Here is a 25,926-nt window from a genome sequence, read left to right as displayed (position 1 = left end):
TACTCAGGCATGCCGTGATAAAGGGCATTGCCGTAGTCCAGGCGAGATGTTACCATGGCCAGAAGTATTAGTTTGTGCGCATCTGAGGAAAAGAATCGTGAAACTTTACGTATTGTCCTGAGGGAGGGGAAGGCTGAGGATACAACGGCACTGACTTGAGAGTGTAGGGAGAGTTGGTTGTTAATTTTAAACCCAAGAGTTTTGACCGAGGGGACAGGAATGGGTGGGGAACCTAAGGAAGGGGGCCAAAAGGAAGAGGACCAGGGACTGGAGCAACCACCTGTCAACACCAATTCCGTTTTATCGGGATTGAGTTTCAGGTGGTTGAAGTTCATCCAAGCAAAAATAAGGGGGGCAATGTAAAGGTTGAATAAAAGGGGGGACAAAGAGGATCCTTGGGGACCCCGCACTGGATGAGCCGAAAGTCAGCTGAATACTCACCCAGGCGAACCGCCTGAGTGCGACCACTCAAGAAGGAGGATAGCCATAACAGGGCAGTCCCTCCGATTCCCGCCGCCTCGACACATGAAAGTAAGATGGTATGGTCCACCGTGTCGAATGCGGCGGAAAGATCCAGGAGGACCAGGGCCTGAGGTTGATTAGTGTCCATTCCATCTCGGAGGTTATCCAGGACAGATATAATTACGGACTCAGTTGAATGAGCTGGGCGGAAACCGGCCTGCCTCGGAGCCAAGACACTATTTCTTTCCACAAACTCACTCAAGGTTTTGACAACATGACTTTCCAGTACCTTTGCCAAGAAAGGCAGAAGAGAGATGGGGCGGTAATTGGCTGGATCCGAAGGGTCCGCCCCAGGTTTTTTTAAGATCGGAACGATCACTGCCGATTTGAGTGTTGGGGTAACAATACCCTGGGACAGCGAGCTGTTAAGAAACGTAAGGGGCGGTGAGGGGCAGTGAGAGTAGATCTGCTTCAAAATATAAGCAGGGCAGGGATCCAACGGGGAGCCGGATTTAACCAGCGGGAGAATGGAGGAGAGTGAATCGGTTGTGAGGGGGGGAATCGAATCAAGAAGTGCTGTAGCTGGAGGACAGCAAGGGTCAGTGAAAACCGGGGAAGGGTGGGGGGGATCTTAGCTTTAATCTTACTGATCTTGTCGAGGAAAAAGGAGTTGAGGGAATCGCATAGTGGTTGTGAGGGAGAAAGTTTGAGTGAGGCTCTATCGGAATAAGCGAGATCTTGAACGATAGAGAATATTTCTCTTGGCCGGTTCTCCGTGAGCTGGATTTTAGATGAAAAGTAAATTTTTTTGGTTTCCAGTATGGATTTCTTGTATTGTACTAGAAGGGCAGTGTAACGGGTTTTAGAAACAGGACAATAGTTCCGCCTCCACTGGCGTTCCGCTTGGCGGAGATTAAGTTTTGCATTACACATCCCAGGTACGTTGAGAGTAAAGTGTTGCATTTCATCATCTACAAGTTTTGTTTTGCAACAACCTTTCTAAAGACATTCTACTGAGATTTTGTATGTTGGATTTCTGTTGTTTTGGTCTTGTTTAGTTTAGATAAAGATATTTTATTTTTCTAAACTGGTGTGGTGTCCACTTGTGGCGTTTTCACTGTGTTACTGTGAGTGTTGGTACAAATACTTTACACATTGCCTTTGGGTTAAACCTGTCTGCCTGTGCCAAGCTACCAAGGGGGTGAGCAGGGGTTATCTAAAGTGTGTATCACCCTTACCCTGACTAGAAGTAAGCGTCCCTATTTGGACAAAGGTACCTACCTCTGCCAACTAGAGAACCCAATTTCTAACATGATTTTTATAGTTATCAATAGAAATAACACCCAAAAGAGTTAAGTGAAACCTGAGTCATCTGATTATGCTCGACCAGGACCTAGGCAGAATTTTGGACCACTGCGGGTCGATAACAGAAACCACATTCTTCTTGGTTGGAAGTTTTTCTTCTGACTTAGTCTCTGAAATGGAAGTCAAAAATCTTCAGCCGGATAAGGCAGCAGGATGTGACTGAGAATGGGTCCATGAGCCCGGATAGCTGTTGGACTAGGTTGTGGTGAACCCTTTGACTTTTAGTGGGAAAGCTCTAAACATGACAAATTGAAAATTCTCACCCTGAGGTGTGAACGAGCCCTACAAATAAATGAAGGATCATTGGATGCACATAGCCTGATGGAAGATTCCTGAAAGTTAGTGAGACTAATGACAGGAACATCACACTATATTTATCAAGAAAGGTGAGGGCAGGGTAGATGAGAGAGCATAAAAGAACTAGAAAGAATGGGCAGAGACCCTGATATTTGGCATTTTTAGAGGGTTCTGGTGTCAACATTCCTCTTGAGTCGGCATGCCTATAACCAGGCTCTCTCCAGTAACCACAAACCTTGTCTAGGGGCCCAAAAACATAGGTACCTTGGTAGGGTAGGAGATACTGGGATAATATGTTGTTGCTATGCCAGCCTCAGGGAGTGGGTAAGCTTTACACAGAGGCTAACTGATCCTGCCATTTTGCGAGATCCTCAAAAAGGCCTGTTTTGGGACTTTTGGTGACTAAAGGAGCAGGACATACTGCAAAACAAAACTGAAGTGAATGTGGGAAATTTCTTAGGTTAGAGTTGTGCCTCATCAGCAATCAGCACACAGTGACTACGAGAAGAAAGACTCCCTTCACATAGCCTTTAGAATACAATGAATAGATACATGACTAGAAGGGCTTCTTTGCAAAACAGAAAAATGGCCAGTACGAAATAGGGCTGGTGATGAATCCCTAGCTGAATAGAAAGGTTGAGCTTGCCTCTCACTTCTAGTACACAGAAAGCAGTTCCTACAAAATGTCAGAACTTTAGAAGTAACCAGGAGAAAAATGAACAGCAACCTTAGATGTTTATGCAAATTTTAGTTCTCCACCTATAATGTAACTGACCCTTCCCTTGCCCTTTCACTTCCCAGCACAGTTTGCTGGTAACTGTTTTTAACTTTTACTTCAGCAATGGCCATGTTTTACAAAATAAAGTATTCTTCTTGTTACAACCTTGGTTTGTGAAACTTACTTATTGATTTTTTTTAACTTAATGTTGTTCTGTGTGGCTTAAACACTTTACATATATTGTTCACAGTCAAAGACTGTTCCTCAGTAATCAGGATAAACCCAGTTTTACTCAATGAAATAACATTTACCTAAAAAGACACAGACTCACTAACTTCATGGAAGGTTGTAACATGCTCTACCCAGTTAACAATCTATTGTCCTCAAACACACCAATTAAGTCATTTTTTAAAACCTAGAAACCGTTTACTAACACTTCTGCAATTCACAATGATTTAAAGATGTGATTCCCAAAAGAAATATAATTAAGAGAAGCAATTGGGGATGACTGCAGATAAAAATGAGGAATTGCTTCAATTTGATTCCACTTTTTAAAGAAACAATGGTTCAAAGGTGGCCTAATTAGGTCCTGAAAGAAGTGAAGCGAAATAATTAATTAACGCTAGGGAGCTAGAGAGGTAGGTTCTTATAGAATCTTTTATTTATTTACTTTCTTTTTTCTTTGTTCTTTACAATTATTATAGTACTTTTCAGGTGCTCAAGTGAGTGACAAGGTGCAGGACGTGACATAAGTGAACAAAGTGAAAAACGAAAATGTCACACAACAACAAGGCTTAAAACCACAGAGATATATACAATGAAGTGGGCATATTTCCTTGAGTAGGTCGACGACGTTTCGATCTATGTTAGTTTAGATCATCATCAGGACTGAAGAGCCTCCTGAAACTAAAATATTTTTATTGAAATTAAAATGAGGACCTACGCATGTATTTTAAATTGAATACTAGTGCTCCCAGTTTCAAAACTGACTTTTTTCATGCATATTTTGAACATATTTCTTAATCTAGCAACAAAAGTCGACATTTTGGTGCAAGCACTAATTTAACTGCGCCTTGTCCATAGAAACTACATAAATTAAATGTCAATCTGAGACCCGAGGTTGGTACTTCAAATATTGATAATTAACTGTACCTATCTAGCGAAAATGATTAACTGTACCAGTCTAGCGTAAATAAGGCCAGGACATGTAACATCTAAGAAAAAACGAATCACTAATTCTTACTCAGGTCCATAGTGAGTATTCTACAACAAGTTTTTGTCAACTAAAAAACTGAGTATATTCCCATGTGAAATCTGACCAGCAATTGGAATTACAAAAGCCAATTCATAATGGTAATCTATATTTATACAGATTCCAAAAGATTGAAATGTCCATGGTTTTGTTTCCTCAGAACACCTTTTCCTGGCAAATTAATATAACGCCAGTGAACCAATTTCGAAATTATTCCCTGTCGGATATCACGACCCTGAGGTAATGAGCCAAAGTACCTGCACGCAAATTAAATTAGTGCTTGCACCAAAATGTCGACTTTTGTTGCTAGATTAAGAAATATGTGCATCACATAAATGGTGAGACTGCTAAGCGCACTAATGAAACTGTTCAAAATATGCATGAAAAAAGTCAGTTTTGAAACTGGGAGCACTAGTATTTAATTTAAAATACATGCGTAGGTCCTCATTTTAATTTCAATAAAAAAAATTTAGTTTCAGGAGGTTCTTCAGTCCTGATGATGATCTAAACTAACATAGATCGAAACGTCGTCGACCTACTCAAGGAAATATGCCCACTTCATTGTATATATCTCTGTGGTTTTAAGCCTTGTTGTTGTGTGACATTTTCGTTTTTCACTTTGTTCACTTATGTCACGTCCTGCACCTTGTCACTCACTTAAGCACCTGAAAAGTACTATAATAATTGTAAAGAACAAAGAAAAAAGAAAGTAAATAAATAAAAGATTCTATAAGAACCTACCTCTCTAGCTCCCTAGCGTTAATTAATTATTTCGCTTCACTTCTTTCAGGACCTAATTAGGCCACCTTTGAACCATTGTTTCTTTAAAAAGTATATACTCACCCCAGGTTCGCTTTATGGGGTACCCTTGTTCTAAAAATACTCAATTTGATTCCAAGCAGATGCTATGCAATTGTAGACATTGTTTACAATGTGCCCCTGTTTTAGTAAACAGAGCTCCACAAAGTCTTACAAAGGTAAATTAGGTTCACATACTCAACATCCACTAACCCAGCCTCATCCTCCACCCATGGTCATTACAAAGTGGACCACAAATATATGCAGACATGTTATGTACAATGGACTCCAGTCTCAGCCTTAAATAAAGCCCTTTATGAGCTGCTCTAGGGACTATAACTCATACCAATCGGGCTTTCTCTGTAGCCCACCAAGAATATGGTACTCTCTCCCACCCGCCATCAGAAGAATCCCTTCTCTGGCACACTTCAAAAAGGATGCCAAAACCTTCCTTATGGACTAATTCCTCGCTTAGAATTCGCCTTCAACCACCACAGAGACCCTGAACAACTCCCGACTATTACATCCCAGGATTACCAGCATAACCAGACAAGAAACCTGGGGCCTGCCTTGAGCAATTGTAAATTTAAACTGTAAATACTTGTACTTCTATCCGTTATATACCCACCTCCCCGCCCCTATCCTAATCGTTGTGTACTCTTTGATTCTAAGCCTGTTGTTCATTGCTGTGTCTCCTGTAAATTGCTCTAATACCCTAACGGTCACGTTCGCGCTCTATATAAAACACAAAAATAAATATAATAAATAACACTACTATCTCAGTGGTACCTATCCCAACTACAACCAGACAACGAGTTCTAGGTACATTTGTCATTTTTGTTTACAATATTAAACAAAAACTCTGACCTACTTGGGTTATTTGTTGCTTAGGGACTTTAATCTGTATTAAGCCTTACATTTTTACATAAGTAAGCAAAACACGTGTTGGCTGTTTTCACTGCATTTACCCCAGCATTTACCTCGGCAATGATTCTAAATGATTTTAGCTCAATTGCAGAACTAAGGAATGAATTAATATCAATTAATATAAGTTAGGACTCTGGGACTGATTTAGACCTTGGCAGAACTACCATCGTTCCTCTGTGGTGAAGTATACAAATACTACAACAAGCTAACAGAATCCCTACAGCCATGAACTGCAGTCTGCATTGACAGAGTAGTTCCTGTTGCTTAAACGGTTCCCTGGAGTTGACGCAGTGGACTTCTCTGCTGGCTAACATTTCTCTGTCAGCGTTGCAGGATGACGCTGAGCCTATTTAGATTTCACAGTTGTGCTGGCGGTGTTTTAGAGGTGGCTTCCCGACTGAGTGATTCCGTTGCAGGACGCGGTCAACATTGGACTATTCCTGTGGATGTAGCATGGATGCGAGCATCCCAGACCTGATGTGTTTTGCCTAACTGTTTGCACCGGCGTACCACCCTATAAAACACACTCCATTTCAGACCATGATCCTTTGCCATTCCAACACACCACAGCACAACATTTTCCTGGAGAAGTTTTGTCTGGGTATTCTGTTTTTTTTTGCTTCCTCTGTTACTTGTGCATTTTACACTTTAGTTTCTTTGATTTGTGGGTTTACGAATTCATTTAATTTGATTACATTATAATGTCAGGGAAGAGAAATCACAATTTTACAGAGGCAGAATTGTCAGTCTTGGTGTATGAAATTATTACTATAGAGCCACAATTGCTTGTAGCCCAATTCCAAAACACAACAATATCTCAGAAAAGGCAAGTTTGGGTCAGAATAGTTGAAAGAGTGAATGCTAGAGCAAACAACCTGCACACACAGAAGTAAATTAGGATAGGTGGAACGACCTGTGGGGGAGAGCGCGTTCCCTGGCCTCCAAGCTTCACCTGGAGGCCCAGAGAACTGGTGGTGGTGGTTTTCCCAGCCCCTTTACAAATTTGTGCCTGAGATGAGAAGGTTTTGCAGACCCTGCAACCTGAAGGCTTGACAGAAATTTCTGGTGAAGTAGAAAAGGTATACTTTGGAATGTGGTACTAAACTTAAATGTGATTTTTCATTTTAATTTAGCTATTGCTAATGTGTTTTATACATTTCTTAAACATATACACCTAGATATATCAGTATAATTACTTTTGTCTTGTTTGTTTGTTTAAATGTATTTAGCTGTAATTAAGAGACATCTCATGATGTAATGGTGCTTTTACACCTAATAGCATATCTCATATATGTCTTTCATATTCAAATGTTCAGTTTTTTGTTCTTACTGCATATCTTCACTATGTACGTTTAACTTACAATTGTGAAGGAGTTTTGCATGTTTAATTGAAATGACTACAACTAATTCGATGCCTTCTTTTTCTAAAAATAATATTGCAATTTCATTTTGCACATTCTCTCTTTTCTATCAATTGTTCACACATGTTGAAGTGGTATGTAATTTATCAAGTTCTATTTCATGCTATGTTTTAAATGTGTTTGTGTTTAATGTTTTAGATCGTCCTATCCTTGGTATCTCATTGAATGGATGGTATCTGTTTCACAAATCAAAGTTTTCTGACTTACAAATGTGAAGGTATGTAATTTTGTCTGCTGAATATAAGGTATCTTATTTTTTAACACATTTACTCTGCGTTGTCTATTTGATACGTAATGCTATGTATCCTTCTAAGTTGTGAAATTGTCAGAATGTTTTCCTGCTAGGTATTGGAATGTTTTTGTCATGTTTCTCCTCTCTACTGTTTTGTGTTGAATCTTTGGTATATCTTATGTGCGCTTTCTATTAATTTAATTTCAGGACATCTGTTTACCTGCTTTTTGAAGTTCTTTTGCGTGTAATTTAAACTGTTTGAATACTGTATTATAATACCACTATAAGGTACATTCATGATATTAATTAGATTTTTTCTTTTATTCTTCTTCACTTTTAGCTTCAAACTCATTTTACATATGATCCAGACTTTGACAACTTGTTTCTTTTACATTCATTATAGGTCCATCACAGATAGTAAAGGGACACCAATCTGCCACTAAGGATACCACCACTCGAGACCTGGAAAAAGACTTCAGGGAGGACTCCACTCATAAAAGTTCAGAAGATGAGTGGCCGACTGGTCCATCTGGTCTGACTGGGCAGACAGTGAATAACACTCAGCCACCACCTACACCCCCCACTCCAGCTATTACCACCCCTCGGCCTATGGATACCTCCACTACCTGTGTTTGAACCAACATCAACTATATCTTGTGCTCCCCTGAGACCTGGTTGCAGTTAAGCCAACACCACCACCTCCAGTTCAGCCAGGAACCAGTGGGATGAGCAGACTGGGTCAAGAGCACCGGGTAGTGGGGGTAGGTGTCATGCGAGGGAATCTGTGGGCCAGCAAAGCGGGGCCAGTGGGTTCACTGTCACCCATGCTACCACCCACCAAGAATTGGGATCACTCCATCAGTCCCAAGACATGATGGGCCAGGTCATTACAGAGCAACTGACGAAGGAGTACAGTGTACAGATAGAGAATCTGAACTCCAATTTGGACTCCCTGACTAGGGTGCTGCCTGAAATTTACACTGATATGTGCAGGACTTTTCCAACACCATCCTCCCCTTTCTTTGGCCCAATAACATCTTGGCTAACTATATCTTCCTCAGCCACAGAAAAGGAGGCCCTGCCACAAGAATCAACACCTGCACCAACCTCAGTAACTGCACTTTGGATCCACCAGCCCCCCACAGTAGCACACATTCATCCGGACCACTAGAAGAGGTTGGCAAGACTACCACCACAAAGAGACACAGAACCTAATTTCCTCCAGTATGTAACCCCCATTCACTCTGTGGGCTATTTTCTAGACACATTCACATTTCTGATGCCAGTTGTATTTTGGAAATCTTTGGCTCTTCAATAATAGTTTCATTCACCGTCATTGACTTTTATACATTTTTGATTTTGTTTACATCCTGTTTTAGGTTTTTGGTTTTGCTGAATAAAAACAAAACTAAAAAAAGTCAAAGACTGCTGATGTACTTCTTTTTTCAATTACTTCATCATTTTCTTCTTACATCACACATATCAAAATGAAAAAAAGAAAATAATTGTTTATTCATAAATAAATGCCATGTAGCTAATGTTTCTCACATTCTCCTAAAATGACAAAAAAACAAATAGCAAAAACGAATGTATTTTACTAAATTTTAAGAAATAAATATTTATCCTGTTCTAAATAAACCATTACACCCTACGCATAATCCAAATCATCAGTGCCATTCACCATGTCACCATGGAAGAACATAATATAATACAAAAAATCACAATGCCTTCCTCTTCACCGCTATCATCTTCATTTAGCATTTTAACATCATCATGATTTTAACATCATCACCCAGTAGCTGATGTATGGGATATTCCATTGCAGGGCTATGATGTGCAACATGCAGCAGGCCATGGTGATTCGGCACACATTATCGGGTTTGCAGAGAAGGCTCCACTAGTCTTATCCAGTCATTGAAATCTGGCCCAAAAGCCTGCTCCATTAGCCTCTGTGTTGTACCACAGGCCTCATTGAAGCAGACTTCCCCTGGCATTGTTGAATTCTGCTGCGGTATCAACAACCATGGTCGGTTAGGATGAACTGAGTCTCCTATATGACCAAAACAAAAAGATTCAAAACATTTATTACTATTGTAGATCATGACATTTGAAATTAAACAAACAATATATTGACAGATTGTACTCACGAACAAGCCAGGCCCACTCCATCCAAGTTGTGACATTTGCAGGAGTCTACTGCTGTTCTGTAGGACAAAGGAATCATAGGTTCATCCTGGAAAACGTGCACACATGCCTGTGATGTACAAATCAGGAAAGCAGACAACTTGCACATTATCTGAATGAAAGTTCTTTCGATTGTGATAGATTTGTTCCCTGGCACGTGGTGACACTAAGGCAATTTGTATGTTATAAAGTGCTCCAACCACATGTGGTAGGTGACCCAAAGCATAAAAATCTCCCTTCACGTTGGCAAAATCTTCATTATGTAGGCTTTGATGTGACTCATCATTGAAGAAAGAACTTTTTGTAGCACAACACTGAAGTTGGTTGTGACATTCCACCAGATACTGCCACAATGTATTGGATCAATCCTGCATCCCACAAAATAAGTACTGCCATGATTTTCACTAGTGGTGTCACAGCTGTGGAATTCGTATCTTAAAGCAGAAGATCTGGGTAAAGCTGATGACCCAAATCAATAATTGCCTTCATATTAAATCTGAACTCCTTGATAATATCTCATTCTTCCATGACTATAAGGTCTAAAAAAAATGGTAAATAATTAAATATAATTTGAAAACAATGGTTCTAGATCTAACACAAATGTCATGTATACATAAAAATATAATTGGTTACTTAACATATCTGTACATATTTGTGTGAAAACAATTTTTTTTACATGCTTATTATTTTTTTCAGGAAATGTGTAAATAATACATTTTAAATGTAATATTTACACCTTTATTTATTTATATATTTATTTTTCATCTAAACACCATCAACGGTTGTATAAACAAAGCCGCCAACTATGGCATTTAACCACAATAACGCACTACATGATACTGTTTTAAAAAAATAATAATTATATAGATTAAAATTACCAGTTTGCATATTTAAACAAGCTAGCCTCCAATTTTACTAGAGATGACGCACTTTGCAAAGACAAACAACCTAAAAGACGGGCACCTCACCTCACCGTTAGGACATTTGCTATGAGACGGCCGTCAGTGGAAGTTGACTGGGTAGTGGGTGTAAAACTCCACGACGGACACCGCCATAAGCTAACATGTGTGAAAGCAATGTACAAAACCCAGCGAATGTATCCGTCTCCATTGACGATTGCGTACATCGTGTACTTGTATGCAGTATTTAAAAAAAGCTCACTTACGTCCTAGCACTGCAGCCAACAACACCTCCTCAACTTTTGCTGCTGTTTCTGACCTCTGGGCGCCGCGATGTGCCTTCTTGCCAGAGGAGCTGAAATTGCTGGCTACAGAGCTCCTGTTCCTGTACAGCCAATGCTGTGGCTCACCAGAGGAACAGGTACATGTTAAAAAAAGAAATTTGTTCTGACTAACTTGTTTTTTTTTTAATACAGGCTAGAATGTCCCTTTCAGTTCTTGAGTGAAGTGTAGTGATTGAAGTGACATTTCTGTTCATGTTAAATTACACATTACAATGATGATGTGTATTTTTAAACAAATTATATTTAGACAACACCACAACATCAGTATGTGATGTGTGTTTGAAGCCTTATATTTCATTTGTAGTGTATTTCTATGTAAACACATGTATATTTGATATGTTCACATGAAATCAACTAAATTAACATTATGTTCTTTTAGAAAATGCATGACATTTTCTCTACATATTAACATATATTTTTTGTTTTCACATACCAAATAAAAGTTGTATTTGCTATTTGTATTATGCCACAGTTGATCACGACCTACCAGTAGCTCCCGTACATCTTCAGATTAGCTCATAGCCTTGAGTACATTTTTAAATAAGCAAAAGGTAATTTTATACTGTTAAAGTTGAGGAAGAGCTGTGTTCATTTACCATTATTATCAATAGGCTGCAGAGGGCATCGCCTGGTAATCAGCAGTGATCAGTCAGATTTTTGAGCCAGGTTGGGTCACAGAGATGAACAAGAGAAGCAGTGAGGAATTTTACTCTGAAGTAAAAATCCTTGTCAACTCAATCTTGGAGCTATGAATAAAATGATGTTTCTGAATTCTTTTACATGGAAGAAAATCAACAAGGAAAGTAACATCCATGATTAAGTGAACTTTTCATTTCAATTTTCTCCCAATTTGTAGGCGTCTCCCAATTTTTAGGCGTGGCTTTTACAAACAGCAGGCCCCTTACTTCCAGTAGACACTGTGCCATACCTTTAATGGAAAAACACAGCCTTTTTCTATAACGAGAGCAATTTAAAGTGCAGAGTAATGTTCCACATTATGAACTTTTTGGACAAATAATTTCTTCCATTTAAGGAAATTATTGTATGTTTGTGTTATACATGTATCGGTGTCACATATGGCAAAAGGTGTGGGCTGTGTAGCAAGTAACATAACATAACATAAAAGGCGTATTTGTAAAGTGCACGTTTGCCCCAGCAAGTACATTCGACACAGGCTCTCAATCACGGGTACAAATATTTTCATATGGACACCCATACATATGCACACATTTTCACACATCCATAAAGACGGTGCTCCCCAAAATACTTTTTCATAGTGCCCTAAGCCATAGTATTTAGTTAAACCCTTGTATCTGGCTCTATTGCGTTTAGGGTTAAAGTCTGTGAAGCTGGGACGTCTGGTAACAATGTGAAAGTTGTATAGCCTTCAGTAGTTCTCAATGATTTTCAATGATAAGATGTAACTCTCTCTGCAGAAAGGTTTGAAGACCCCTTGCCTAGATAATGTGCCTGTCCTTGATTAGTAAACATAGGACATGACAAGGGCTAAGTGTACTCAACAGGTTTCCTCAGGCTACTCTTTTGAATGTTATTAGAATAAGAAACCAAAATATTGTGTTGTAACTTTTGATCAATGTTTGTGATTGATTTCTGAAAAATGTGTTACATAAATTCAGACAAACAAAAAGTCATAAAACTGATTTTTTTGCTTTCATTTCTTGAATGCATAAAGGTCAACGCACATATGGAAGACCATCACCAAATAGATGTAGACCCTGAGAGTCTAGAAGTGGAACAGCATACGTTTTCGCAAGACTTGGGAGGAACTACGATGCTGGACCAAAAATTAATCTGAAGTCCAGCTCGGGCAGCCCTCCCAACATGAGAACCACATGTGCTGCACCCTGACCCCTCTAATGGCCCAGATACTTGCAGTGGCCTAATCTCAGCTTGATGGACAGTTGAGAGCCAAACATCGCCATCATGGGGGTACGTTCTATTTTGAGTTTAACAATATTTTGTTACAATGACGAAATATGACATCAACATTAAGCTCAACAGATCCAACGCACATGAAGAATTCTTGATGGTGTAAGTTTTGCACAAGGTGTATGATGATATGTTATGTATATCAATTTTAAAATAAGATTTCACCATATTTCTGATCACTCACAAAGGACTGTTTTGAGCAGACACATGCCTGCCTAAACAACAAATATACATTATTTTCTGTGATGTTATAAGGGACAGTTGTATCAAACAGGCCACACTTTATAATAGGGTCAGGTGTCATGAACCTCACTATTGTGAATAATGTTAAATTAGTCCTACGACATGGCATTACATGGACTTATGATAGAGTGGATGTTCCAAACATCACATTGGTGAGTTGGTATTATAGAAAAGCAATAGTGAGAATGTGAGCCACACAATACTAGGAACATCAGATTAAATTGCTACATTTTTGATTATGAACATATCACAAATATGTTTTCCATCAAAAATATATCTTAAGTTAGGTTAAAAGTGAAAGATTTGCATGATGTGTTAGTCATTAACCAATGTGCATGTACGCCAGGCTGTTTTTTATAAAAACAATTGATAAGCATACATTTTTTTTATAAAACAGAGGGGAATGTGTTGAGATTGGTGACAGAGAAACGCATACCACACAACTTTTTTATATTTCGTTTTTTATGTCCAGAGTATGTATCAATATTAAAATAAATAGACTATTTAAAGGGACTTGGGAAGATAGAATGTTCTGTCACATTTATGTTGGAGAATTCCATCTGGAAAATGCCAAATTAGGCTCAACACAAGGAAATTGTAGAACAGGATCAAGGTTTAATCTGTTGCATATTCTGATTTACTTACTATTTTTAAATTTGTAAGTTATATATAAATCAATGTATGAAATATTTATTGTGATGTTGTACCAATTTGTGCCTAAAGTACAAAGGTAGTTTTGCTGTGTTCGTTTTTCTATGACATAAGGTCATTATCCAATACCACAAATCTGAAATATTCAGAAGTATTCAACAGTTACTGGAGAGAATTTCAAAAGGTGGCTAAAAAGATCATAAATGATATAGGAGCTAAATGGTGACATTACAAAACGTATGACCAAATGGTTTCTGGAGATGTTACCTACATGCAGGAGATAATGATAAAAATGTAGCAAAGTTTTAAAAACTAGAAGCAGGTTAATTCTGATAATTGTAAAAATGTTTACAGAAAAAACTTGACGATCTGTTCGATTTACTCAGATACAATAACATTATTGTGTATGTCTTTTCAGCATCTTCAGGAGGATGCAAATGGGACAGTGGCCACGAAGGTGGTGAAGCAGCTGGCCACTGCTCTTCAGGTGATGATACCTCAGACACAAAAGGACACAGTGGCATGGAGGGTAAAGGCCACCAGCTCATCATCATCATCATCATCATCATCTATGGAGGCCTCCACAAGCCAGCAGTCCCTAGTGTTGGCAGACCCTACAAGCACGGGAACCTCCTGCATCTTTCTCAGCCAGCCAGTGGGCCATCACCACCCTCCCTCTTGCTGCCCCCATCGTTAGCCATACCCGCCCCTAATAGAAATCGTGTCCCCTTTGCCATAGGCACCTAACCCCTTGCTCCTCTACCCCTGGGGGTGCTGAGTGAGGAGACTGTTGACCTAATACACAGCATCTCTCTAGACCAGACTGCACTCCTGAGTGGCATCCAGGACCCTAGTTGCAGTATGCAACAAATGGTAGCATAGCTGGAAGACATTCATAGAGCTATGGATAGCATGTAGAGATTATTTACAGGACTAGCCTCCTCACTGACTGCAGCCTTCCAACCAGCCCAACCATGTGACCCAACTCCCATGGTTCCCATGCTCATACCAATAACAAGCTCCCACCATAACCCTAAGCACACTCACTGCTTTGTAGGCACCTGCACACAAGCACAACACTCACACCCACACATAAACACACACATGCAAAGAAACACAAGAAAACATACAAACAACACATAGACACTATTGACACTACATACACACTCCTACCACAACCACTGCCACAGCCCCTAAAACCACCACTACACCCACAAGCAAAACACCCTCTCCCACACCTACAACCACCACCCCAACCAAAACAACCACTACTACAACCACCCCAACCATAACCATCACAACTCCCACAACTACCACCATACCCACCATATCCACCTCCCACAACGACCGCCACCCCCACAACCTCTAGAAAACCCACACCCACCAGCACAGCCACAAGCACCCCAACCAACACCACACCATTGCCACCAGCACGTCCAGAGGCACCACAACCACCACACCTACAAGCACCACAACCACCACCACAAGCACACCGAAAAGCACCACAACCAGACCAACCAACCTGGACAGCACACTCATCTAAACATGCACACACACACATCCACACCTACACCCACAATAACCCCAACCAAAGGCACACTCACCTGAACAAAAAACACCAGCCAAAAGGCACACACCCAAATGAAGAAAACATACAGCAGACCCAAGATTCTTTATATAACCATTTTGAGCAGTGCTAACACTAGTGATAAAAAATGTTAATTGATGTAGTAAGTGTAAGAATTGGCTTTTGTAGTTTGGTTTGCCCTGTTCCCATCATGCACTGGGACAGGAACAGACTAATTTGCATACAGCCAGGTTCTGAAACTGGGATGGTGCAGTGAGCTAAAAAACGGTGTTGGATCTAGCCCTGATCTCTTGACTGGGTGAGAGTATTCTGTTTAATTCAGAGACTCTGTCCCTCACCACCCCTTGTTGTAAATATGTAATTTTGGTGCAAGCATTCATCATGATAATGGACACTTACACCAAAATAAACCTTTTAAAAAAAATTTAAATGTTAATATATGTATGTTTCTACTAACTTGGCAGTGGTTAAAATAAACACACATGCATGAAACCTTAAAAAAAGAATGTGAGAATTGAAATGTATTAAAATACAAATAAAGCAGTAGACAACGGGAACTGTTACATTGTTAAATATTTAAGTATTTCTTATTTAGATGTAACATTGATTTTACAGATATTGAAACAAAACTTTACACCTTGTCTAAGGCAATGTCTACATTATATTATATTTAAATTATCCCAATAGCGTGTAATGCACATGTTCATGATTTAGCAGTTTAGGAAAAATACTAAAGTATCTTCACTTTAGATTAATGTCAATTTGTGTTTAAGTATTTATTATCATGAAGGCTGCTGGCACACACTTTACAAATACGAGGGTATACGCAGGGGGTATCCTGAGGGGCTTTAAGAGTTCAAGCTTCCAACCAGCTTCTCCAGCCATCCATATCTTCAACCTACAAGCAACAGGCGGGGCTTTGTATGTGGGAGAATTATGGACATCTATTGGCATATAACTGCAATGAAGTCTTTTCCTCTCAGAGACATTCACCAGCGCCATGAGACTATTGAGTGATATGCGTGCTCAATAAATGTGTATGATTTGAATTGATTTGATGGAAACATGAGAGGACTACCACATTGGAAGTGGGCGAGAAGCATTTTTTGCGATCTTTGGCGAACCTTCCAGCAAGTACCCCACCCCTCCTTTTACGGTTGATTCTAAGCCACAGGTCCATCGCTCATAAAGCAGCCCATAGACCTCTACTCTATTGGTGACATCTATGGGCATCAGCAGATATTGTTCTGTATCGGGTGGGTTTGGAGGAGCTACTCAGGAAGTCTAGAGTTTATAGGATTCCCTGGTTAGAGTACATTAAGAGTTACTTGGTAAAATTAGGATGCAAACATTTTGTTACTAACCCGGGAGCCATTTCCAATGTGTCTAAGGCAGCAATTAAGGGGATCTACTGGAGTTATACATAGATGGAGAATTGAGCAGAAAAAGGAGTTTTGGTATCTTGACACTAGCTTTCCGGAAATTCAAAGATTCTTACTACATGGAGGAATATATGGATTTTATTGAACCCCATTTGGAAAAAAACATGTACATTCAATTTCGATTTTGGACCATACCCTTGCGCCCCTTTACTGCTAAATGGGGGCAACATGACACTAATCTAGACCTGTCCTTCCATTCCTCCTTCAGATCAAGGAATGTATAAATCACATATTGTTCTCTTGCCAGCACTATAATAATCACAGGAAGATGTGGATATTACTGCTCTGCCGGAGCATGGAGATTGGGGATTTTAGGGTTGTCACCAGAATCCTCAGATCAATTACATCAAACTTGATTGTGTTTGCTCTGTCCCACTTCTTACTGGGAGTATGGAGAATCAGACAGGGCAGCGTAGGCTCGTGAATACTGTATTGCACTACCCACCACTGATGCTATCGATGCGACCTAGACAAATACTCTATTTATACCTTTAAACCCAAGGGCTCTCCTTAATGAGGTGATAATTCTCAACTAGAATTCAGTATAAGGCATATGGCTGTAGCGAGTTTCATCGAATCCTAAGGCAAGCCTTGTCTATTGATTAAGTATTGTTCAAAATGGATTTATGATAGCTTTTACCTCTTTTTTTTATTATATTGGTTTTACTGTTTTTAATGTTTTTTTTACCTCAAATGTATTTATGTGAACTTTTATGACAGCATTTGCCGAATACAGAATAAAGGAAGATATACAATAACGTTATACAGGTGTGTTTCTTTACATTTCTTAAACAACACCATTACACACATATGCATTGCACATTAGTTAAATATTGATTGTAAGAGAGGTTTTGAAATGCACAAATCCAGAACTCATGAAAACAGAAAATGCAAACTGAAATAGTGAAAAGGAAGCTTACCATTGATCCAGGCAACAGGTTGATTCACTTCGTGGTTAAATAGCAGCAGCAATGGCCTGGGATGATAGAGTTCATGTTGGCAATAGTGGGGGGAAAAGAAAAAAAAAAGTTTCTAACTTCAATACGTTCAACACCGCCAACTCAGGTGTGGAGGTTTGACCGGCACAGTTACCTCAGGAGGAAGGCACATTGTAATTGGCCCAGTGGAGAAATGGTCTCTAATCCCTCTAACAGCCACTTTTGCCTACTGCACCATAAATGCGGGTGAACAGATCTGGCGGAGTCGGCAGCTCTCCGATGGTCTTTAGTCCGTTGACGTGCCAGCTTCTAAATAGAGTGGGTGAACCACATAGTTTGCGGGCAGGAAATCCAATAGAACAATAATGGCGGAGCAATTCAGCTAAGATCTAAATATGGCCCTCTGTGTCTATCTGCACCACCTCCTGCCAATAAACAAGTGATCTTCCTGTTCCTCATTTTAATTTAACAATATTAAATTTACTTTATGTGAGTAAAGACATATGTTCAATGATTCTAATATTGATACATCTACTTTGGAGGAAATTTAGGGGCAGATTTATGAGTTCTGGCGCATCTCTGCAAATCAGCAGGGATGCGCCAGAACTGATGCGTCACGCAAATCCCTCCTTGCGGCACCACAGATGCGCCGAAGGGCAGATGCGTGACGCATCTTGTGGTGTACGGGCGGCGCATTGCTGTAGTAGCGTCGCAAGTGCGACGCAACTCCTGCAATGTACAGAGGCCACCCATACATAACGTGGTGCGTCACTCCTTACGTCTGCTTCAAGCAGGCGTAAGGATTTGACGCAGCAGCGTCGTAAAACTGACTCAGTGAAATCTTGTAGATTTCACTGTGTCAGTTTTACGGGGCTTTCCTACGAGGGAACGCCCACCCTGTGACAGAATGCCCACATGAAACCTGACGCAGGTCCATGTGGCGCAGGGCTTTACAACGTGACGCATCTGCCTAGATGCGTCACGTTGTAAATAGGTTGCAGGGATGCGCCACGTTTCCGCGCCGTTGCATCACGCAATGGCGGCGTAAACGTGGCGCAAGTCCGACATAAATCTGCCCCTTAGTGTGCTAATTGATTTGTAGAGAGCAATGCAAAAAGAGTTCATATATTAAAATTAGTGTTTTATGTAACTTTAGATTTTGTATGTTGATGTAATTAATTTCTGTGCATCTAGTAATATTTAGATTTTGGCTTACACATTTGTTTTTCTGACTGTGTAGGAGCGGATCCATTTTGAGAATGGAGCTCTGATTATAGGAAGCTTGAAGCTGTCTGACTCCGGCATGTATCAGTGCTTGGCAGAAAACAAACATGGCGTGATATACTCCAGTGCTGAACTAAAGGTGTTAGGTACGTTTGTTTTGGTTGAGAGATTTATTCACTTTACACATTAATAAACTGACTGTAAAAATAGTGTAGAAATGAAATTTTACTAGCTGATAATGGCATTAAGAAAATGCTCAGTGTTCAGATGAAATGAAAAGATGGTAGATGCTGATTCAAAATTGCAGCTGGTTCTCTGACACCCTATCACTTCAACTTTAGTCCATCAACACCCATGATGTGATCTCACTTAACAAAACATCACCCATGATGTCAATGAGACTATCATATGTATGAGCAATGGGGAAAAATGAACTGTCCCCCACAAGAAAGGTAAAGACTTGGGGGCATATTATCAAGAGATATATCGCCGATTTTTCGGCAAAGAGCGCAGAAAAAGCAGCTATTTTTTATCTCAATATCAAGGCGTCGCTGACATGCATTATGGCATGTTAGCAGCCGATTTCATAACGCATCTCGTGACAGCGATAGATATCGCTAATGAGATGCAAAGTAGGTGTTCCCTCCTAAGACAACATTTGAAATGCGCACAAAACCAACATCGCTGTATCAACAACGCTGCCCCTGAACAGGGAAGCAATAAAAAAAATGCACGCTAAGCCCCCATTATCGCATGTTCCTAACGTCTGAAAAAAACCTGACTTGACAGTATTGCCTATGGGAGGTGGATTGTGTGGTTAGGTACACAATCCCCTATTAACAAGCATGTCATTTGCGCTTTGAAATCATAGCAGGATTTGATACGCTAATGATGATTATCCCAGTCTATCGCTGGATTGCACTTTGCCTGTTAGCAAAGCGCTGCTAATAAGCCACTAATATGGCGATGTAATTCAGTGATAGAGGGCGATAATGAAAAACGCGCTAGACGCGATTTGCGATATTTATTGCGTGTCCTTGATAATATGGCCCCAGGTGTTTTCGGGTGAGAAAAGTCAGTGCTGGGAGGACTGACCATAATTAATATTCACACTTCCCAGTTATTTGCTTTGTTCTAGCAGGAGAGGCAAAGGAGTCAGAATTCCTGTCAGATAGATTATTTTCCTTCTTATTGGCTCTTCCGCTTAAACTTTGGTTTAATAACACTTAATGTATTGTCCAAACATGAGCCTTTTGAAATGTGGATATCAGGTAATGGAGGCTATCATTCCAATAATTAAGCCCAATGGAGAATCATAGGTTTCGACCTCAGATATACAATGCATCATAAAAGGACTGAAAACAGATGATTACTCTAAATAAATTCTGACTTTGTATTTGTCTGCATTACCTGTTTAGTACATTGTGTTTTTTTGTTCAATGGAGTTATATTCTAAAATGTTTTCTCTGTGAATAGCATTGGCTCCTGATTTTTCCCAAAGCCCCATGAAGACTCTGATTCAGGTCCAGATTGGCAGTGTGGTTCATCTGGAGTGCAAACCACGAGCCTCACCAAAGGCGATCTGCACATGGAAGAAGGGAGATGAGCTTGTAAAAGAAAATGAAAGGTAAGAACAAAGGAAGGGTTTTCTTTTTTATTTTGTTTTTTTATTTTTTATTTCAGGAAAGATAAATCAGGTACATAAAGACCCATATGTGATGACAGCAGCATAAATAAATTATTTGGATAAAAAAAGCATAAAGGAGCAAGAGAAAAAAAATAAAGAAAAGGAAGGGGCCCGGAGAAAATAAAGAGGGAAAGGAGTATGAGAGAACCAGAAGCATCTAAAGGGAGGGTGTTGGAGCTGAGACACAGGAAGGAGGAGAAGAAAACTGAACATATAAATTTAAGTCTGCCCTCTCTCCCCCTTTCCCCCCTCCCCCTCCCCATCTCTCCTCTCCCCCCGCCTCCATCCTATCCCTGTGTCTGAAACTCCAGCAAGGGTCCCCAGATTTGCTGCGCTTTTTTCCTAGCTCTGCTCCTCTTACATTTATACAGCGCGATCTCCAAATTAAATATATGAAACAGTCTAGCATACCAAGCCTGATATATCGGGGGTCTTTATCCTTCCATTAAGAGGCTATCATTATACGGAGAGCTGCTGTTGCCATGAAACAAAAATAAACCTGTGTTATTTCTAACTGCAAGGATTCATCCCATCCCAGCATTATTGTAGGAGTAAGCGTGATTGTACATCCCATAATCTTACTAAGGAAGGATTCGATCCCCAATTTAACCAGCACCAATTCAGAGCATTCAGCGAACATATGCATCATGTTGGCCGGACCTAGCCCACATCTTGGACATTCGTTCGAATCCCTTTTCTCCCAAAGGAAGGGGTTTCTCTGTCATGATCTCAGGTGATTTGTCTTGAATGTGATCTTTCATAGAATTTTGTAGTTACAAAGCCTGTGGTTCACAAAATACCAGGCTTTGCATCATCCAAATATAAGAATGGAAAGCATGAACGTTATTTCCCAAGTTGGAAAAACCTTTCCTATATACAAAATCTATTTTGAGATCCATTATGAATCACAATTTGGAGTAATTCTCCTCCCACTGTGATTCATCATCAGGAAATGTATCTATAGTTTGTTACAGAAAATGCTGTCACAGACACTGCAGCGGACAGCCCTCAAGGGTAGAGGGGGCGGGGCACTCTGGGGGAGCCCACCCTCCACCTCTTATCCAACATGAAGAGTGTCTGTCTGGCTGAGCAAATGTCAGGCTGACAAACACTCTTCATATCCAGGTCCGGCATCCAGAAGCTATATATGCACAACATGTGCAGGCGCCTGGCTGCATGAGCTGAACTTTGCTGTGCTGAAAATGTCACAGCCCTCTTTGGTGTGAACTCCTCAGCTCTGCAAAGTGCCTCGAGGACCTCACCCTCATGACAAGGCCCAGTGTGCACTACTGACACTTCGTCTAAGAATGGGATAATCATTCTCACTGACCCCATCCACTCTGTGATGAGTCAGGGATTGCTGCCTTCACCTAGCTCAGCCACCATAGTTGTTAGTGGGAAGAAATATGAGTTATTTCAGTCAATATTTAATCCAGATAATTTTACAAAGTTAGCCACTTAATTCATCACTGAACATAAACTGATCCCTGGCTCTCACCTACATATTATAATGCAATCTGTGCGTAATTTTATTATATTCTCATTAACTTCAAAGTAAATTTGTCTTTTTTTAAGTTCAAGAAATTTTTTTTGATAATGACAAGAGAAAAACCAGGTGTCAAAACAAAGTACATTGGAATATTAACTTAAAGACTATGAGCAGAATAAAACAATCATACAAATGCAAATATTATGAGAAGGTAAATCTGGGTACTAGAGAAAAGAAAAAGGAAAAGGTAAAGGAAAGGTATGTTAAACAGCAAACATAGTAAGCATGAAAACATTCGAAAGGAATAAAAAAGTGGTACAATGGAGAAAAAGTGGAATGCATCGAGCAATTAAGGAGGTTTGAGGACTTCCTGTTGCGAAGGTGGTGGGTGAAACAGACATGTAGTACATGAGTCCAAAGAAAGCGTGACAGGAAACCATAAGTCCATGCGTTTTGTAGCCATACATGCCGGAAAAACATAAGCAGTGTCAAGTCTATGATTATGGCAGACATTAAACCACCACGCCTTGAAGGAAATATTGGAGAAGTCTTTCCAATTGACCGTTATTTGTTGGAAGGCAGCGGCCAGTAGTAAGTCAACAATCTGAGGCTTTAGATCAACATTGTCCCAGCAAGGGGAAAGGCTGCCCAAGAAGACGTGTGTGTGAGAAAAAGGGACACAAGTATGAAAAATCAAATTAATTTGAGCCCAAACCTGTAACCAAAAACTGCGAACAGGAGTGCATAAAAATAACATGTGAAATAAAGTAGCTTGTGGTGATGAACAAGACCAACATGTGTGGGGAGTGTTTGGAAAGCGTTTGTGAAGGTCAAAGGGTGTAAAAAGAAGTCTGTTGTAAATAAAAAACAAAGTCTGTGTAAGGGTTGCTGCTCTCGAGGATTTACGGATCTTGGTCCAGATTTTGTCCCAAAATAAAACTGACCAGGACACAGACAAGTCGTGCTCCCAACATTCCTCCACCTTGGATTTAGTTCTGACAGACTCACCAGTGTGGAGGTATTTGTAGATAGCAGCAGCTTTTGGTGTAGTGCGTAAAAAGGAGTGAAGTGAGGAAGGGAGAGTGGGTGAAGCAGGAGGAGGACAAAGCTGAGAAAGGCGATTATAGTTTGTTAGGACTGTATCCTTAAGCAATTGATAGTTGCGAGCAAAGGAGGTAGGTAAGTTATAAAGGGAGCAAAGAGTAGTGAAAGGTAAGAAAGAGGAGTGAGAAAAGAGTTGGGAAATCCACAGCAAACCCCTGCTATGCCATGTTTTCCAAAAGAAGGGTCTGTTACGAATGAGTAAGGAAGTGTTATGCCAAATGGGGGAGGAAAGAAAATCAGCAATGGTTGTGGGAGGAGAATGAGAAGAAGACAGGAGCAATTTAGTAGTGAATTTATGAATAGGCGTAGAAATAGAAACGAGTTTACGAGAGAAGGAAAGATATTCGGCAAAGGAAAAGGGAGAAAGAAGAAGACGTTCAAATTTAGTCCATAGAGGACAGGGAGTGCCAGGGTCCTGTAACCAAAAGGAGGCTTGTCGCAGTTGGAACGCTTTATGGTAAGCAGGAAAGTCGGGGAAGTTAACCCTACCCTCTGACTTAGGACGGATCAAACGAGCTAAAGACATTTGAGGCTTCTTTTTATTCCAAAGAAAGGACGTTAGAGTAGAATTAATCTTTTTGAAAAATTTAGAAGGGATGGGGACTGGAATATTAGAGAGGGTATAAAGGACAATGGGAGACAGCATCATTTTAATGGTGTCAAGGCGACCCCACCAGGATAGATAAAGAGGGTGCCATTTGGACGTGAGATCCGCTAATTTTTGGATGCATTTGGACATACAAAGGGAAACAGTATCTGGAATGGTGGGAGTGATGTGCAACCCAAGGTATTTAATATTAGTGGGCTTCCATGTAAAGTTAGAAGCGGCAAAATCAGGTTTAAATGTAAATTTTGTTAGGGGGAGGATCTCACATTTATCATTGTTAAGCTTATATCCAGATATTTGGGAATAGGCGTGGACTTCAGTGAGGAAGGCGGGAATCGAAACAGTGGGATTGGAAACAAAGAGAAGGATGTCATCCGCGTATGCGGCTAATTTGATGTGGGAGTCTGATAATTGGAAACCTTGAATGGAGGGGTTTTGACGAAGTTTAGAAAGGAAAGGTTCTAAGGCCAAATTAAAGAGAAAGGGAGACAAGGGGCATCCTTGACGAACACCTCTTTTCAAATTAAAAAAAGAGGATATTTGACCATTGGCACAAACCGCCGCACGCTGGTTGGAATAAAGTAATGAAATTAGAGATATGAAAACAGGACCAAAACCAAACCAACGGAGGGTATGAAAGAGATAGGTCCATTCAACCCTATCAAACGCTTTTTCAGCATCCAGGGCAATGGCCGCAAGGGGATGGGGTAAAAGGCGAGATTTAGAGAGAATATTAAAGAGAAGTCTAGTGTTATCAGTAATAAAGCGACTTTTAACAAAGCCCGACTGTTCCTCACCCAAAAGATCTGGGAGAAGAAGATCGAGACGTGCCGCGAGAGACTTCGCAAATATTTTATAATCGATATTAACCAAAGAGATTGGTCTATAATTTTTACAATGTTGAGGATCTTTCCCCTCCTTGGGTATGAGGCAAATATGCGCATCTGAAAAAGAGCCCGAGGAGGAACCCAAGGTGAGGAAAGCACCAATGAGGGAATGAAGTTTTGGGATGAGAAGCTTTGAAAAGTGAAGAAAAAATTCTACAGTAAAGCCGTCTGGCCCAGGAGCCTTATCTTTTTGGAGAGTTTGAAGTGCCTTGAGCAATTCTTGTTGGGATATGTCAAGCTCTAAGTGAGAGAGGTCAAGTGGGAAGTGGGCTGGTTTTTGAATAGTAGAGAAAAAAATGTCTAGGGATTGAGAAGAGGGCTGGGTTTCAGAAGAGTATAGGGTTTTGTAAAAGGTAGAAAATTCAGTGAGGATATCTGCGTCTGTGCGTTTGAGAGTGGAGTTAGCGTCGTAGACTGATTCAATATTCAACTTATTTTGCTTAACTTTTAGATAATTAGCTAATATCTTACCAGCCTTATTTTTGCCCCCATAGAACTTGGCACTTGATTTCAATAGATACAAGGATGCATCATCCGTGGATTTTTTGTTGAATTTCATTTTAGCGTTAATCAAGGCGGTTAGACTTTCTTGTGAACGGGAAGTAAAATAAGAATGCTCCAATTTCCTAATATCCAGAAGGATAGCCTTTGTAAAGTTGCGAGCAGCATTTCGTTTTTTTGCAACAAAGCCAATTATGAAGTCTCTTGCTGCCGCCTTAAAGGCGTCCCAAATGGTGTGCTTGGGGACGGGGGAATTGTCATTCAAGGAGAAAAATTCATCTGAGAAGGCAGTGAAGGAGGTGGTAAATTTAGGGTCTAAAAGAAGAGAATTGTTAAAACGCCAACGTTTAGGACCAACTGATTTGGGTAAAATGTCCAATTGAACTAAAGTGGGGGCATGGTCGGAAAGTAAAATCGGACCAATATCAGCATGGGTGAGAGTTTGAACAATGTTGTGGGTAACAAAAATGTAGTCAATCCGGGATTGGGAGTGATGGCATGGAGAGTAAAAAGTAAATTCCTGAAGTTCTGGGTTACATAAACGCCAAGCGTCAGTAAGTTTATGCTGGGAGATAGTTTGAGAAAAGGATTTATGTGACTTATTAGGAATGAAGTGTGCCTTGGAATTTCTATCCAGAAAGGGGTCTAGGGGCTGGTTGCAGTCTCCTGCTAAAATAAAATTATCATCAATAAATCTGGTAATGTGCTGGGAAAAT

General features: G+C 40.2%; 1 protein-coding gene across 1 annotated transcript in view; it reads left to right on the top strand.

The window, feature by feature from the left end:
* LOC147692934 (contactin-3-like) overlaps positions 1-25,926 on the top strand; it is an 830,755-nt gene that overhangs the window by 608,416 nt on the left and 196,413 nt on the right. Inside the window, exons 10-11 of the mRNA XM_086939195.1 lie at positions 18,952-19,081; positions 20,412-20,562. Of these exons, the coding sequence (XP_086795321.1) occupies positions 18,952-19,081; positions 20,412-20,562 (281 nt within the window). The remainder of the gene's footprint in view (positions 1-18,951; positions 19,082-20,411; positions 20,563-25,926) is intronic.

The sequence above is a fragment of the Lissotriton vulgaris genome, chromosome 9, assembly GCF_964263255.1.
Source record: "Lissotriton vulgaris chromosome 9, aLisVul1.2, whole genome shotgun sequence".
Lineage (NCBI taxonomy): Eukaryota > Metazoa > Chordata > Amphibia > Caudata > Salamandridae > Lissotriton > Lissotriton vulgaris.
This window is presented reverse-complemented; position numbering and strand designations above follow the sequence as displayed.